The sequence below is a fragment of the Rhodamnia argentea genome, chromosome 10, assembly GCF_020921035.1.
Source record: "Rhodamnia argentea isolate NSW1041297 chromosome 10, ASM2092103v1, whole genome shotgun sequence".
NCBI classification, from domain to species: Eukaryota; Viridiplantae; Streptophyta; class Magnoliopsida; order Myrtales; family Myrtaceae; genus Rhodamnia; species Rhodamnia argentea.
The window spans coordinates 7,259,351-7,275,416 of NC_063159.1; the positions used below are offsets into that span (position 1 = coordinate 7,259,351).

General features: G+C 40.6%; 3 protein-coding genes across 5 annotated transcripts in view; 1 reads left to right on the plus strand and 2 right to left on the minus strand.

The window, feature by feature from the left end:
* The window catches only part of LOC115750563 (protein FAR-RED ELONGATED HYPOCOTYL 3), an 874,908-nt gene that overhangs the window by 495,777 nt on the left and 363,065 nt on the right, over positions 1-16,066 (plus strand). The window lies entirely within an intron of this gene.
* Positions 764-8,338, minus strand: LOC115750560 (cell division control protein 2 homolog C). 3 transcript variants are annotated; one of them, XM_048285972.1, is made up of 6 exons: positions 8,273-8,338; positions 3,105-3,694; positions 2,921-3,014; positions 2,166-2,235; positions 1,694-1,832; positions 764-1,101 (listed from the first exon to the last, which is right to left on the minus strand). In XM_048285972.1, exons 2-6 carry the CDS (start codon positions 3,684-3,686, stop codon positions 1,009-1,011), a joined length of 978 nt encoding a protein of 325 aa, XP_048141929.1. In that variant the 5' UTR covers positions 3,687-3,694; positions 8,273-8,338; the 3' UTR covers positions 764-1,008. The 3 variants fall into 3 exon arrangements, with proteins under 3 accessions (XP_048141929.1, XP_030543875.1, XP_048141928.1); XM_030688015.2 differs by having other exon boundaries at positions 3,105-3,701; positions 8,291-8,323; XM_048285971.1 differs by lacking the exon at positions 8,273-8,338 and having other exon boundaries at positions 3,105-3,786.
* LOC115750559 (2,3-bisphosphoglycerate-independent phosphoglycerate mutase) lies at positions 7,526-12,052 on the minus strand. Its single transcript, XM_030688013.2, has 9 exons — positions 11,703-12,052; positions 11,010-11,137; positions 10,721-10,871; positions 10,428-10,631; positions 9,340-9,764; positions 8,846-9,038; positions 8,613-8,708; positions 8,080-8,235; positions 7,526-7,922 (listed from the first exon to the last, which is right to left on the minus strand). The coding sequence occupies exons 1-9, from the start codon at positions 11,862-11,864 to the stop codon at positions 7,761-7,763; spliced, it is 1,677 nt and encodes a 558-aa protein (XP_030543873.1). The 5' UTR covers positions 11,865-12,052; the 3' UTR covers positions 7,526-7,760.

Genomic DNA, 16,066 nt, shown 5'->3' on the forward strand with positions numbered 1-16,066 from the left:
AGTAGGGGTGAGCAAAAAGGACCACCCGGACCGGGACCAATGGTCCGGTTCCTGGTTTTAAGGGGATCTGGTCCGGTTCCCGGTTCCTAAAATTGGAACCGGTGATCGGGCAATCTGGTTCCCGGTTCCGGGGCCCAGGACCGGATTGGACCGGTCATTTTTTTTAAATTTTTTTTTAAAAAACAAACCTAACGTTTGCTTGATGTTTAGGTTTAGGCCATTTAGAGTTCAATCTGAAGCTGCCAATTGAAGAGGCCTTGACTCCGCCGAGCTCGTGATACACCGATCCTTGTTTCCTCGACCTTGAACTCAACCACGTCTTCTATCAAAGTGTGCATACACTTTTCGGAACCGCAGACCGGAAACCCTTAGAACCGCTTGGGAACGGACCGGACCGACGGTCCGGTCCGGTTCCCGGGTCCGAGGGTGGCCAGTCTGGTCCGCGGTTCCGAAAAGTGGGAACCGGGACCACCGGTCCGGTTCCCGGTTTTGTATGAGAACCGGACCGGACCGGGAACCGCTTACCCCTAGGAAAAAGGAAGAAACATTCTACAACGTCCCTTATTTGCCCAACTTGCATCCAGCAATGGCATCACTCTGTTACGAGAGCCCACAATAATCTCTAATGAATAAAGAACCTCCATCAAAATAGTCACAATTCTTATCCCAATTGCTAAGGGAACCGAAAGCGCCCCTTCACTACACATGTCATCCATTTTTGTCAACTATATATAGCAATGGACATTCAACCATCGACGCCTGATTAAACGTTAGAAAGACAGAGACATTGGAATTCTCGGGGAACATAGCCATTGCCACTATTTAAAAAAAAAAAATCATTGGTAGTGTTACATGAAACTTCATCACCAAGATGATGACAGTCGGATTCATCAAGTGCCGAGCAAACAGAAGACCTTTAAGCAGTGAAAGCAACTTTAACGTAAATACAAGAACTACATAGAACATAAGAGCACGTCCAGTGAACACTTGACCGTATCCGAGGCATTATCAGAACTGAGACTTGTCAAGACTGTCAAAATAAGGATGATCAAGTGCTGCTTTGGCTGAGATCCTCTCGGCAGGATCATATTTCAGCATTTTCTGCATCAGTCAAGTACAACAATTAAGAGTCTCCAGGATGTAGAATATAACAGAGAGATGTATCATCCCATAAGATTCGGGCAATTATTTGCCAAAGAGCAACCAATGTTGGCTACAGACATGCATGATTGAGCACTACAAAAAGCTCAGATACTCAAATCAGAAGTCATATCTTTCCACATGCACATTATTTGTGACCATCGACACAACCTAGAGTTCCAATCCTTGGCCCTCTCGCTTGCCAGAAAACAACTTCCAACTTTTTTCTGTACTTCACATTTGCTTGCAATTGTATTTTGAGGGCTTTCACTTCAATATAGAGAACAGATTCACGCATTAAGCCAAGAATCAAGGCATGCTGGCACTACTAGGAAAATCCATGGATTAGCTAAGAATCCATACTTATTGGCATTGCGCAATTCCGCCCCTACATCATTTGTTTTACTAGCCTCCAACTCTTTTTATGTAGCCTTACAACAATGATCATGGGTCAATGGTAGAAAACAGTTTCAGACAGAGAGCACAATTCAAGCCAAATCATCTTCTTGCATATATTTATGTAGCGTAGACAAACAAGGGTACAAATACTAACCGACATAAGGTCCACCCCATCAGGTCCAAGGGATGGAACAGCTCTTGCCAAGTTCTGAGGTTCCCATTGTGGATAAACATGCCAATCCCTCAAAGTGGTAACTCCTGGCCATTGCTGCTCAGTTGGGGTTCCCATTAGCCTTCAGTTGCAAATATCCAAATAATCTTAGCAGGATTACTAAAACTCATCATCAACATAAACTTGAACACACAAGGTACGACTTGGGATTGTCCCTTATCATCAGAGTGGAGAAAATACACATCAAATAGAACAACTGAAAGTGAGGTACTATTGTCAATTACTACCCAGTTCACACTGTAGCCTAACAAATAGACTATGGTGTGTTATTCTCAGCGGATCAAGGATTCATAAGTACTACTTCCAATGCATCAACAAAGATTAGAAGAAGTTAGAAAGAGGACATAAGATAGCTGGTTTTAAGGCCTTCATATTAATGGGCGAAACAAATGACCTGAATATGTGAAGCAGTTGCTGAAACTCAGAGTCCCCAGGAAATAACGCTTGCCTTCTTACCATCTCAGCTGTGATGAACCGGGACATCTAAAGTTAGGATAAGCAGGAGACGAGAGATATACTTTCCATATGCGGAAGGAAATCGACAAAAAAAAAAAGAAAAGATCAAAAAATCGAGCAAAATAAGGAAGTGTCTGAAATTAATCACAGCACTATACAGAGGGAACAGAGAAAGCCAGGACCTGTTGCTGACCACAACAAGCACCTCATGACTAGATATGACAGAAACCAAAGAGATGGAAGCACAAGCACTTGGCGCAGGAATGTGAGGAAGAGTGTCTCCTCTCTACTTGCCATTCAACATATCGATCAAGTTTGACCATGGTGTAACTCTTTTCGTCGAGTCACCCATGACGCTAAAAGTGAGATGATCACAACAATTAACACCGTGTCCTGCATATTATGGACTCTACATCCTCATGAAAAATCTGAAATCAAAGAAACCGAAGAACTTATACCTATCCATGCTTTAGAAACGCAACACCTATACCTCTACAGAGACCGCTTGAAAGTGTTGTCTATAACATCCGAACGAAGAATATTTGAGTCCCATACTGAAGAAGGTGATTTCAGCAGAAGTAAGCCAGAGATCTAACATGGCTGATGCAAAGGGCTTTCAGAAAATAGAGCAAATAACTAAAATAAAAAATGACATCACCCACTTCCAGGCGACAGATTTCATTAGATTGTTACCGAAGATACACCCAACAGACCACATATCCACCCCAATTGAGTAGTGAGTAGATCCCAGCAACACCTCAGGTGCTCTGTACCAGAGAGTGACAACCTGCACCAAGAGTTTGCCAAAATCATAAGTTCCATTCAACAGCGGTCTCCAACTCCGAACACCATGAAAGGATCATTAAAAAGCATAAACCTCATGAGTATAACTCTTGAGAGGGACGGTGAAGGCGCGACCCAGCCCCAGATCGGCGATCTTCAAGATCCCCTTCTCCTTGTCGACGAGCAGGTTCTGTGGCTTGAGATCGCGGTGGAGCACGCCGTGGCTGTGGCAGTGAGCGACGCCCTTGAGGAGCTGGTAGAGGAAGTTCTGGACGAGCGCGGGAGGGATGGGCCTAGGATTCGGCCCCTTACGGTGCGAATCGATGAACTTCTTGAGATCGGTGTCCAGGTACTCGAACACGAGATACAGCATCGGCTTCCCGGCGGCGGCGGCGGAGGCGCCATGGCCGCCGTCGTCGGCGGCGGAGGGGGCCTTGCGCTTGGAGGTGGCGGCGTCGACGTGCTCGACGCAGAGGAGGCGGACGACGTAGAGGGACTGGGAGAGCAACTGGAGGAGGGAGACCTCGCGGAGGGCGGTGGGGGGCACGCCTTCCTCGTCCATCTCGAGGCGCGTCTTCTTGAGCGCGACGAGCTGGCCCGTCGCCTTGTCCTTGGCCTTGTAGACCTTGCCGTACGTGCCCTCGCCGACCTTCTCCAGCTTCTCGTACTTCTCCATCTCCGATCTCCGATCACTCTCTCTCTCTCTCTCTAGTAACGGGCGGTGGTTTTGGTTTTGGAACGTTGAGCGTTGAGGGGTTGCGAAGTGGGGGGAGGGAGAAACGGTCGGCGTCGGTGACGATTTTGAATTTTGTCGAGAGGAGGGAGATGAGTTGGCACGTGCTTTCCCTCCTCCATGTGCTTTGAATTTCGAATGGGTCTCTGCCACGTCATTTTGTCGATTTGCCCTTTTTGCCCTCGATGATCATCCAATTATTTTTTTTTTCCCATTTTACTAATTATTTTATTATTATATCCACACAATAATAAAACATTCAAAATGAGTAAATATTCATGTAATTGTTATTGTGCAAAATTATGATACTACGAAGTCATTTATTATGTCGGAAATGATTAGTTATGTAATAACTAGCACAACATTAGTCGCTTACCGTTAGGGATGATTCTCTCGATCTTCATAATTAATTATTGCGCTATTCATTTAATTGTTTCTTATCACATATTATATGATTACATCTAATCATAATCATACATTAATTATTTAAATAACCGAAAGACGTATTGTTACTATTAAATAACCACATTGATCATCTTGCTATTTAGAATTATTGTCTAGATCTTCGTAATTAAGTATTATACTATTCATTCAACCCTTTTTTTAGCTACTAATTATACTAATCATGGCTCAAATTGCTGTTATCGCCACCATAATGTTAATAAAGTATATTATTTCAATGATACTATGATTTATGTAACAAATAATACATTTCAATATAATAGTTAATGTCTCGAAAAATCTCAAACCGGTACATCTATAATAAATTTACCATTTGTTAGTTTTCATTAAAATATATTAATTTCACAAAAAATAACTTGAAATCGATACACCCGTGATAAACGAATGGCAAAAGCTCCAAATTGGTACTCCTATAAACTGTTACATGTCATCCAACTTGTTGACACTTGTTTTTCAATCATTTGTATTTTCAAAATTAATTAAAAATCAAGAAAAATTCATAAAATTCAAAAATCAACTTTGGAACCCTTGACCAGGCATAAGGAATCAATTTCGAGCAAAAAAATATTTTTTTTTCATTTTTGAGGATTTTTTTGGAATTTCTTTTCATTTAAAAATGGCAGAAAATTAGAGGAAATACCGAATGAGGTTAAAAAAAAATCTGGAAAAATAGTCAAGAATTCTCTTTTGATTCCATTTGCACCTCTGCCACTTTAGATTTCGAGAACTTGATTTGGGTTTTAAAAAAAAAAAAAAACTCGATTTGTTCAGAAAGATTCTAGACCGACCGGACAAACGGTAGGGCCCGAACCGCCGTCTGGATCGAGGAAGCGTTCTTACTCTTGCAAAAAGCGGGTCCAAATCAGAACTCCCGACGAGCGCGGCCGTCGCGTCCCCACCGTTGACCCGAGCGCTGTCGATGGTCTCTCCCTGCCCAGTTTTGTTGCAGAACCAGAGGAGCAAAAGAAGAGCCGTGCGTGCGAGGAGGGAACGAGAAGAGAAACGGAAGACGCCTTTCTCTCTGGTTCAGCCTCACGTTAATCTGCCGACCACCTCCATCATCTCTCGCGGGACGACTACCAGCCAGCAAAGGTCTGCGCAAAGAGAGCTCGAAAGAGCCTGAGGGGACCGGGAATTCGGGCGCTCGAAATCGAGATGTCCATTCGCGAGTTGAGTCTCCACTCAGCTAGCCCTTCTTGCGTAAGGACGTTAGCGGTATGGGTCCGGTATTGGTCGTTGGAGATGGCCGGCGATCCAGAGGCGACAACGGCAAGGCGAGCACGACCCCAGTAGGCTTCGGGCGCGCGAGAAGAAGCGGTGTGGTTGGATCAGACAGCGGGTCTGGGCCAGACGAAGGGCGTGCGTTTCTGAGCTATCTCTATATGTGTCTGGTTAGTAGCTCGCCCTCTTGTCCCGTAGTGCTTCTCCGCATTGTTCATTTGCGCTCTTCGTGTAGTTGCTTGTTGTTGGCTGAATTTGCGCGTCACTGTTTGTCGACCTTCAGTGTTACGTCGCGAAGAGCTCGGCTACTTATCGCGTGGCCTTGGTGGTTGTCCGCGTTGGCGTTAGGTCGACGATGGATAAGGTTAATGGTTGGCTACGTCCATGGCGGGTCGCAGTGAAGTCTGAGAGAAGAAAATTCACGTAGAAGACTCAAGGGGAAGAAGACCCGGGAAACCGAAAAGAAGAAGGGAACAAGTAAAAAGTAAACAAGTGATAAAGCCTATTAGAGGTTGGCCCGAGTGTTTATTAGTTCTGGTATTATGACCCTCGGGCTTGTTCTCAAATTTGGGCCAAGATTGAGTTTTAGGATTGGTCCCAGTGGGGAGAGAAAATTGAGGGAAATTCGGGCCGATCCGGAAAATAAAAATAAATAAATTATAAAAAGTTAAATATTAAAAAAAAAAATAGGGAAATGGTTGGATTAGCCGTGTTTCCCTGGCTTTGACCCTTAAAACGCCCGAAAATGACAATTTTGCCCCTTCGGGGAAATTGTCCCGAAATTGTTCCAAGTTTTAATCACACCGTTCTCTAAGCTCCTAGGGTTTAACTAGGGATGCCATGTTTGATTTGATGTATTTTATCCGCACGTCATTGATTCTTTGATTGCGCACATTACACACCTTGATCGTGATTGATAGGACAAACTCATACTTGCACGCGCATATTACAAAAACTCCCAATTCTAGTGCCGAAAGGACATCGGTGGAAACACTGGTGTAATCAAATCCTTGGACCATTAATCTCTTGTTACGTAGAATCAAACGACATTTCTCGAATATTTGATAGGGTTTCCAGTCTACTTTCCCTAAAGACTGGTGGTGACTCCCCTTTGCATGTACGCATACACATACCACTCGATTACACTAGGATCGACTTCGAATTTTCCCCTTAACATTTGGTATGGGCTTGGGAGGGCCTAAGCTAAGCTCATCCTGGAGGCTTAGTAATCCATTAGCCCGATTTTTTCGAGATCGGGTCGCGACACAACTCAGCAATTTAACATTTTAATTTAACGAAACCTAATAAAGGGTAAATTGATCATAGGTATACTAGTTTCGATTTTTCGTAGTGTTAACCGTCAATAAAAACACATATCGTGTGATTATATCCGAATCATAATCATACATGAATCATTAAGTAACAGAAATACATATATATTATGACTTTTGATTATCAAATAACAGAAACACATTAATTATCTCACTATTTTTTTGGTCAAATAATTATCTCACTATTAGGAATGATTGTCTAAATCTTCATAATTAAGTACCATAGTATTCATTTAATCATTTGCTAGTTACTAATTATACTAATCATGGCTCAAATAGCTATTATATCCACCATACTGTTAACAACGTATATTATTTCAATGATACTATGGTTTATGTGAAAAATAATACCTTTAACATTGTCACATATTATGTCAAAATCTGTGTCATAAGGAATGAAATACTTTAGTGAGGATATTAGCCAGGCTTGATGTTTGCTTTCGAGAGAGCCACCAACTTAATCACTAGTTTTTCCCAAACTCTATGGTCATGTGATCAAATGAATTCCACTCGGTATAAACAAAGACGCAGCACATATCAGATCTTATAAAGTGATTGGCAACCCAATTTAACATATCAATACCGAAAAATTGCCTAGGAAGACCTGAACCACGCAAGTCGAGAGACAAAAAAGACCAGAATCCGCATAAACCGACTTCATCGTATGGGGCTGACACAATCAACAGCTGTGTTTTTTTTTCTGTATGATACGTTCCGCCAACAGTTTTAGGCAAAATTGAGACAAAAGGAGAATGAGAGAACACTCGGATGAGGTCTGAGAAAGAGTAATCAGATATTCAGCAGATAGTACAACAATTTGCCCGATTGTGAATTGCTGTTCAGTCCGTAAGCAACAAAATTTGGGTGTTCGATACCAATGACTCACCAAATCCGGGTCAAACTCAGTTTGAACTTATTCAAGCATATATTAATCCACAGGCAATCCTCATCGCCTGGCGCTCAATCCAAAACTGCCGAGACTTAATTGAGTTTACACTAATTATCAGTCGACTACTTCTATAAGGGTAGGCTCGTAATCGCCAGGAGCCTCAAACCCGTGAAGATTCATCACAGTGGCAGCAACGTTCGCGAGCCCTCCAGCAGGTACGTCGCTGCGGAACCTAACTCCAGGTGCCAACCCTGGGCCTCCAATGGCAATGGGCACCTGCAAAACAAGTACGAAAGAGATCTCATTAATGCTTTCCCGATAACCAGCACTAGCAGCGAATGAAATTCTACATTGGAGATCACTAGCCCAATTTTTGTAATGTATGTCATGTTTTCCACAAAAAGAGATGAGGAAAAGAACAAAATGAACTTACTGGCTCAAGAGTGTGGGAAGTGAGGATCTGAATGTTTCCATTCTTGTCAAGCTGAGGCTGCCCCGACTTGTTTCTCTTCACCATATCTTCAGCATTTCCATGATCTGCAGTGACGACATATATTCCTCCCACTTGCTCTACAGCATCAAGGATCATCTGCAGTTACAGAAGGTACCCCATTCAGTGACCCCATACTCTCTCTCTCTCTCTCTCTCTCTCTCTCTCTCTCTCTCTCTCTCTCTCTGTGAATGTATGTGCGAAAAGAGGCTCAGTTACTTGTCCTAGAAAAGAGAGGAAAGATATATATATTTCGGTGCTTGGGGGTTTTGTTCGGTGGTGGGATTAAGCGAAGCTTCAATGAAGATCCTCTTCTTTAAAGTTCTGTGTGCTCAACACAAATATACTGTCTCAGAACTAAACAGGCTGAGCCAATCTGTTCATGGCAAGTCAAGCTTAAAAGAATGTCCCCGAATGAACACTGGAAACAAAACCGACACTTGGACTAAAGTGTAACAAAATTCAGGACATCACACCTTGACTGCTTCATCAGCAGCTTTGCATGCCACAATCGTTGCCTCAATGTCTCCTGTATGCCCCACCATGTCACCATTGGGAAGATTAACTCGTACCTTCAGTTGCAAATGCAAATGTAACAGTCAAATTATAGGATAGGATCAAAACTCAAAGCCTCCTGTGTCAGGCTGTTCACTTCTTCCATTTTCACGATGATAAGTAATGGGAGCCGTCATCCACATCACAGAATTACCTGGTCAAATTTACCGCTTAGGATGGCATCCCTAGCTTTCACAGCAATTTCGAGTGCCTTCATTTTTGGATTGACATTGAATGTAATTCCACTGTCGCTAGGAATTTCCACATATTCTTCCATTTCAGGATTAAAATAGCCAGAGCGATTTCCATTCCAGAAAAATGTGACGTGGCCAAATTTGACAGTCTCGCTATTTGGATGAAGAACGAAAGAATGTCAGTATATAAACTCTAACAAATGTTAAAAGCAAAACCAGGTCAAATAAAATGCAGCTTCTAAAGAAAAACAGTAGACATGAGAACCTGAAAAGTGACTCCACTATTCTTAAACATTACAATGAGTTATGCAAGACAAAACGCTCAATAAGTAAAAGAGCAAGATATCAGATGTCAATTAATGAGGAAGAGCACAACCAATTTCAAAAATGTACAGCTTGAAATGCACATTCAGCACAGTTAAAAAGCAAAAAAAAGGCAATATGGCAGACTTACCTGCAGGCAAATGTCCGTACACCATTATACACAAGATATTCACCAGATGTTCTTTCTATCTCTGGAGGAGAGACAAGGTAACGGCTTGGAAGCTTCAATTCACCATCATACTGAAGCATTCCAGCGTAACGAATTTTAGGGACTCTAACACGATCAAATTTGTCAAAATCTTCATATTCGAGTGACTTTGCAATCATAACCATCCGGTCAGCACGGAAATTAAATGTAACAACAGCATCACCATCCACTATTGGGCCCACTGGCTTTCCATTGTCATCGACAATGACAAATGGAGGCAAATATTGGTCGTTGGCCTTGGGTTCCTGCCTTAGCTTCTTCACAGCTTCAACAGCACTCTTAAACTTGTGAGGAGCTTCACCGAGAACTTGTGCATCCCATCCTCGTTTTACAACCTCCCAATCGTTCTGCGCGAGGTTCATACTAATATGTTTATCATGTGGTCAACATTACAACTGATGAAATGCTAATATAGAGAGACTTGCAAGAAGCTCCTAATATTGTGGTCTGAAAACAATTCAACAAGAATATTTTTCCATGGCAGATCAACAAGATATAGTATTAAGGAGGGACTTTATATGGTATGCACCGGATAACAATTTAATGACATTCTTTCTATTGATTATCTAACAGATTAAGTAATCAACGTCATAGGCCGGCCCTGGAATTTGTTGGTTTGCTCGCCCAGGCGGCGCTATCTATGTTGGTGTGGCAGAAATGAACGAAAGTAGATGGGTAGATCACAGGCAAAGAATAAATCGATAACCAAGTTCCTACAACTTTCAGCATAACCAGCTAGATTTTACTGGACAAAGTCCCCTATCTCACCTGTCATAACAGCAATAATAGAAGAGAAATAGCAATAACAGATACAAAGTTCCTACCAACCATCTTATGCAAAAGACCTCACACATGTAACTGGTTCTTTGAAGCGTTAAATTTATTTTCATATACAGAACTAGTAAAATGACCCAATCAACAACTAGAAAAGCTCTATGACCAAAAAACAAAACAACCAGAAAAGCTCACAAACACTTAAAACCACACCCGACACTGGCATGATCACATACCTCATACCGGTCCATAGTGACATACATTCGACCTCCACCAGATGCAATTTGTGCATCAATACCTTTAGCTCTTAAATCTGCAAGGTCATTTTCAAGAGTTTCTACAAAGCCCACGCTTGAACCATCCAAAACATCACGTCCATCTGTAAGAATATGGACACGAATTCTTTTAGCACCACGCTCGGCAGATCCTTTTAGCAGCAACTGCACCACGGAGCAAAGGGCTAATCATTACAGCTGCAAAAGTCAGCTAAACGTGCAAAAGATGTACAAGATGGGATTAGAGAGCAGACCTGCACTTGATCAAGCCTAGAATGCACTCCACCATCACTTAGGAGCCCAATCAAATGTAAGGTACCAGTCTTGAAACTTTCCTTAATGTAGTTGAAACCTTCTCCATCATAAATCTTTCCGGAAGCAAGAGCAAGGTCAACAAGCTTTGCACTACATTTGGAAAGAGAGGTTTTACAATTTCTCGCTTTCAAAGCACTTGAACCATTACATAAATAAAGAGAAGGGCCGAAGTGATACCGACAATAAAAGAAGCATAAACTATGCTAAAACCCAGCAGAAAAAGCTCACCCTTGAGCAAAAATGCGGCCAGCGCCGAGAGCGTTGTGACCGACCTCACTGTTACCCATGTCATCCTCCGTTGGGAGACCCACTGCAGTTCCATGAGCTCTGACCAATCTCCATTTCTCAGGGGCACCCTTTAACACGAAAAGTGTAAATTCTCATTCAGCATAGAATAAGATCCATAAGCAAAGGCTAATGGAGCATCCAAGCAAATCTAATTTGACGATAGCTAAACAAACATCAGAAGCAATAATTCGATTCCATACGAATTGGGTAAACTATATGGAGCTTGAGTTGCTCAGAGATGTATATGGTATAGAAGATAAAGCTAGGAAGATCAACGATTGTTCATTGGGTAATAAGGTGGGTCAAAATTAGAAATTTGACATGGAATCGTCAGATCACCGACAATAAAAAAGAGCCCAAAATCGACAATTAATGTCCAAATCACGGGATAGCATCAGCGACCAAGGCAAAGGATTAATGATCTCCAGATCCGTCACCAATCCACTCGACAGTCTCTATCAAAGACTCACAGTCCATCACTAGCAACCAATTTGCACCACTCGACTCAAATCAACCGGAACAACTCTGACCCATGATCGGAACCAAATCAGCCAAAAACCCAGATCCTACATTCGCCGATCATTATTCGTAAGCTATAAGGGACGCAAAGAAAACCGAGCTCGCAAAACGCACCTCCTTGAGCGAGTCCATGGTGGGGGTCTGGGCGATGTGGATGCAGTTGTACTGGTCGGGCTTGGCCTCGCCCCAGCCGTCCAAGACCACCATGGCGATCGTCTTCCCCTTGGGCAGCTTCGGGTGATCCGCCAGCTTCCATGAGAATCCGGAGCTCCCCATTTGCGTATCTCCTCAACACAGCCTTAACTCCAAGCTTGTCGTCGCACGAAAAATATCACAGAGAAGCAGACGACCCAAGAAGCCTCTCTCCTATGACGACAACAACCAACAAAGCCCGATCTGAACGAAGACAGAGATGGGTAAGAATCGGAATATGCTTCGCACCCAAAATCGAAGGAAATGATCGGCAAACAGCATTATATATAGAGAGCGAGAGAGAGAGGACAAGTGGAGCTGCGCGACCGTTGATTTCGCATCCGTCGTATTAGCAAGGAACAGGATCTGGGGCCGCTGATTTTAGGTTTACGACGTTGGAGTGGGGACCAAGGCAGTATCCGTCACGTGGCTCCGCCTCTTCACCACAACCAATCTACAAATCGGGAAAAACCAGAGTCTCTTGTCTTGCTTTAAGCTTTGATTGGTAACGCTGTAACTTCGGCTGTGCTTTTACTTTCTTTCTTTCTTTCTTTCTTTCTTTCTTTTTTTGCCAATAATAAAATGACATTTTCAGGCAAAAGAATGATCCGAATGCATTAAATAAGTCACGTCGTGTCGTGCCATGTCGAGTTTGGATTTCTCTCTATAAATTTTCTTGATATGCGAATTCGTGCTCGCTTGACCGTGCTCTCGTCGGCAGCGGTGGAGATAAGTGCTCTCGTCGGCGGCGGTGGAGATAAGAGCTTGTCTCCTTTTTTATTTTATTTTTTTCTCCCATGAAGGCTATAAGAAGAGGCGAAGATTGAAGGTTCGATAGCAGGTTTGCATTTTGTAGCGGCACGCGATTCTTATTCATCACCAAAGTGGGTCTTAAATTGTTTTGTAAATGACTACTAACAGGCTACATCGAAGTATAATGGCTAAATGATATAAATGATCCGTAAATTTTGGCTTAATATGCAATGTGGTTCACTGAATTTTAAATTTGCTCAATATGAACTTCGAATTTTATCCCAACGTGTATTGTCATACCCGAATTTTTAATTTATTCAATGCGATCTTGCACTTTTAACTTGTTCATTGTGATCCTCGTACTTTTGATAGACATTCAATTTAGTCTCTAAAGAGACGTTATTGAACATCTTCATATAGTTCATGGATTACATTACTTGTTGGGTCAAAGTTTATGGATTATTTATGTCATTACCTCAAATATAATTACGTAAGCCAGGCAAAATTCCAGATTCGTGGGCATCCCCGAAAGTCAACGTTGCGTAAGAAAGTCGCGATGCAAAAATATCTCGATTTTATGTTATTTCTAATTTCAGTTTTGCGCCTACATAGTCGAGCCAGTTCGTGATTTGAATTTATTTATTTTGGGTATAATAAGGACTTGGAGTTTTATTATTAGGGTGAAATTTGCATTTCAACAATTGAGTGAGGTCAAGACCCGTGAATAGATAGAACTGAAAATTGTCTAAATAGAATATGCTTTGAAATATATTTTTGTTAATATTGTGTTGTTGACGGGTCAACTGTCAAATAAAGTTGCCGCTTTTGACGGGTCGGGGTTTGGTGCAACCGTGAGTCTCATTGGCTTCAAAAGTAGATGTAACTTTCTTTCTTTATTTCTTTTTTTAAATGTTTTTGTTTTTTTAACTAGCCACGAGACTTGAACCAAAAAAAAAAAAAAAAAAAACTAGCCACGAGACTTGCATGTGAAATGTGCGGGATAAGCATGTTAAAATTCCTAAAATTTATCACGAATTTAGTCCTAAAACTTATCATGAAAATGTAATGGAATCCAAAGTGCAATCGAGTCTAAAATTTATCAAATTGATCCAATCAAATCCTTCCGTTAATTGCAATTCTTGAAAATTGTAAGACTCAATTGAATTTTTTTAAAATTTCAATACTAGATTGTACTTTCGTGATAAGTTTTAGAACTATATTACATTTTTTGAAAGTTTTGGGAGTTCATTGCACTTTCGTGACAAGTTTTAGAACTTTCAATGCATTTATCTCAAAATGTCTTAAGTGCATAAAAATCCAATAAATGTTAGAGAAGCTTACAATTCTTTCGTGGTTTTTTCCAACTTTTTATTTTACGGTAATAAAAGGTTTGAAATGTTCATCTTAGTATTGACACCTTTGTTTTATTTATCAAAAGAAAATGCAACCTCAAGCAAAAAAAGTCACAATCGGTAGCACGACATTACAGCATTTCCGTTTGCGTAGTTAAAATAATTTACAAAAAAAAAAAGAGAAAGATGTGTCGATCTTAGACTTTATTCTCGATAAATTTCATATGAAGTTGATCATGAATTATACTGATATATTACTAAACAAGAGACTCAATCAAACTTTAAGGGTCGGCTTGTTTCGCGGAAAATAAAGGATTTGAAAAATATTTTTTTAAAAATGACCACTTCTATCGATTAAAAAATGAATGAAAGAAAAAATATTTTTAGCATCTATGACAATGTTAAGACACAAATTATTGTCGATAATGAATTTTTTTTTATTAATTAATTATTTCAAGCGATACAATTGATCATTTTTAAGAAATTATTTCTCAAATCCTTTATTTTTTGCTACAAAAATGAAGCCTAAAAGTACTAAATTTCTAACGCTTCAAATCACGATTCTCGGAATCAGTAATGCTTTCCGGACTCAAGTTTAAATTCTCACTTTGGTAAGTTAAATTTTTCACATTTCGGAATCTTAAGCATATTAACTTTTTCTTAGCACGCGCCCTTTTGTTAGAGACTCGGTTGACTTTTGAATATGATAGTATGACATCATAATATATCATGGACCTTTCATGAAAGTTATGACAAAAAGTTTGAGATTGAAATGATTTTTTTTTTTTAAGTTTGTTTGATCATGTTAGAGAGATAAATAAGAACATAGGTGTGTAGTTGTTTGTTGAGGGTTTTTTTCCAAAATAATTTTAAAAAAATATATATTTACAAAAATATTTTTTAAAAATAAATATTTACCGATTTGGGCCTCGCTCGGTGGTTGAATTGCCGAGTGAGGCCCACTCGGCAGTTCGTTTGAGATGATTTTTTTTTTATTTCATGTAATTTTTCGAGACGAATCCATTGGCAAACCGCCGTAGGTGGTTTGGCCCGGCTTTTTCCCAAAAAACGCCATTTTCCTTGTCAATTTTGCATTTTCTTCCTTCGGTGCCACTTCTCGATATCGAACGAACCCTTCTTTCCCTCTTTCCTCTTTCAATCTTTCCATACCATACTCATTAAATCACGTCTTTTGTAGTGGGAAAGGGGTCTAGGCAGTTTTTCATGTCCAAATTAATATCACGTCTTTTAATATGTGTACAGATTAATTAAACTGCAAATAGTGTTACTTACTGTACCTTGTACCCCGTTGGTTGTCGTTCGGGCTTGTTCCATCTCTTGTGTTTTTTTTTTTCAAAAATCAATATACTCCAATTGATTGAAAATGGGCCTTCTTGGAGCACTTTGGTTAGGAATGGGCAAGACATAACAGTTAATAGTAAAATATTACCATATTCCTAATAAATAATTATAGATCTTAATAAAAAAAATACGAAATTAAAAAAAAATGGGCCGGGTGTCTGCTTTGCTCGGTAGCCCAACCGCCGAGCAAGGGGTTGGGGTGGGCCCAGCCCCTTGCTTGGCAATTGGGCTGCCAAGCGGGCCTCACTCGGCAATTCAACCGTCGAACGAGGCCCAAATCCGTAAATATTTATTTTTAAAAAATAATTTTGTAAATATTTTTTTTAAAAAAATTATTTTGGAAAAAAACCCGTTTGTTGACTCTATGATAGCCCTGATCAAATGATAGATAATAAATATTGTGTAAACACTAAAATGAAACGGGACGAGACAATACAATGGGAGATTAATCAAATCGAAATTTATTTGGTATTGTGAGATGGAACAAAATGAAAAATTCCGACAAATTTAATTTTGCTAAACAATTTCACTTCCATTTGTTCTATAATGTAGACGATGCAACAGTAGAGATCGTAACAATTATTCCTGCTCGCAAAACAACGAAGAAGCAAGAACGACGACGACCATGACAATAGAATGGTAACCTAAGCCTCTTGCCCGATTCCATCATTCACCACATCTTCTTCTTCTTGCCCACCAGTATTTTCGTAGGAATATCCTACTTATATTAATTTAGATCTTTTTCTTAATTTCTTGACTAGATAAAATTTTCAAATTTTTGCGTCCCATGTCTTAGTAATTAAATTTGTTTAAATCTTA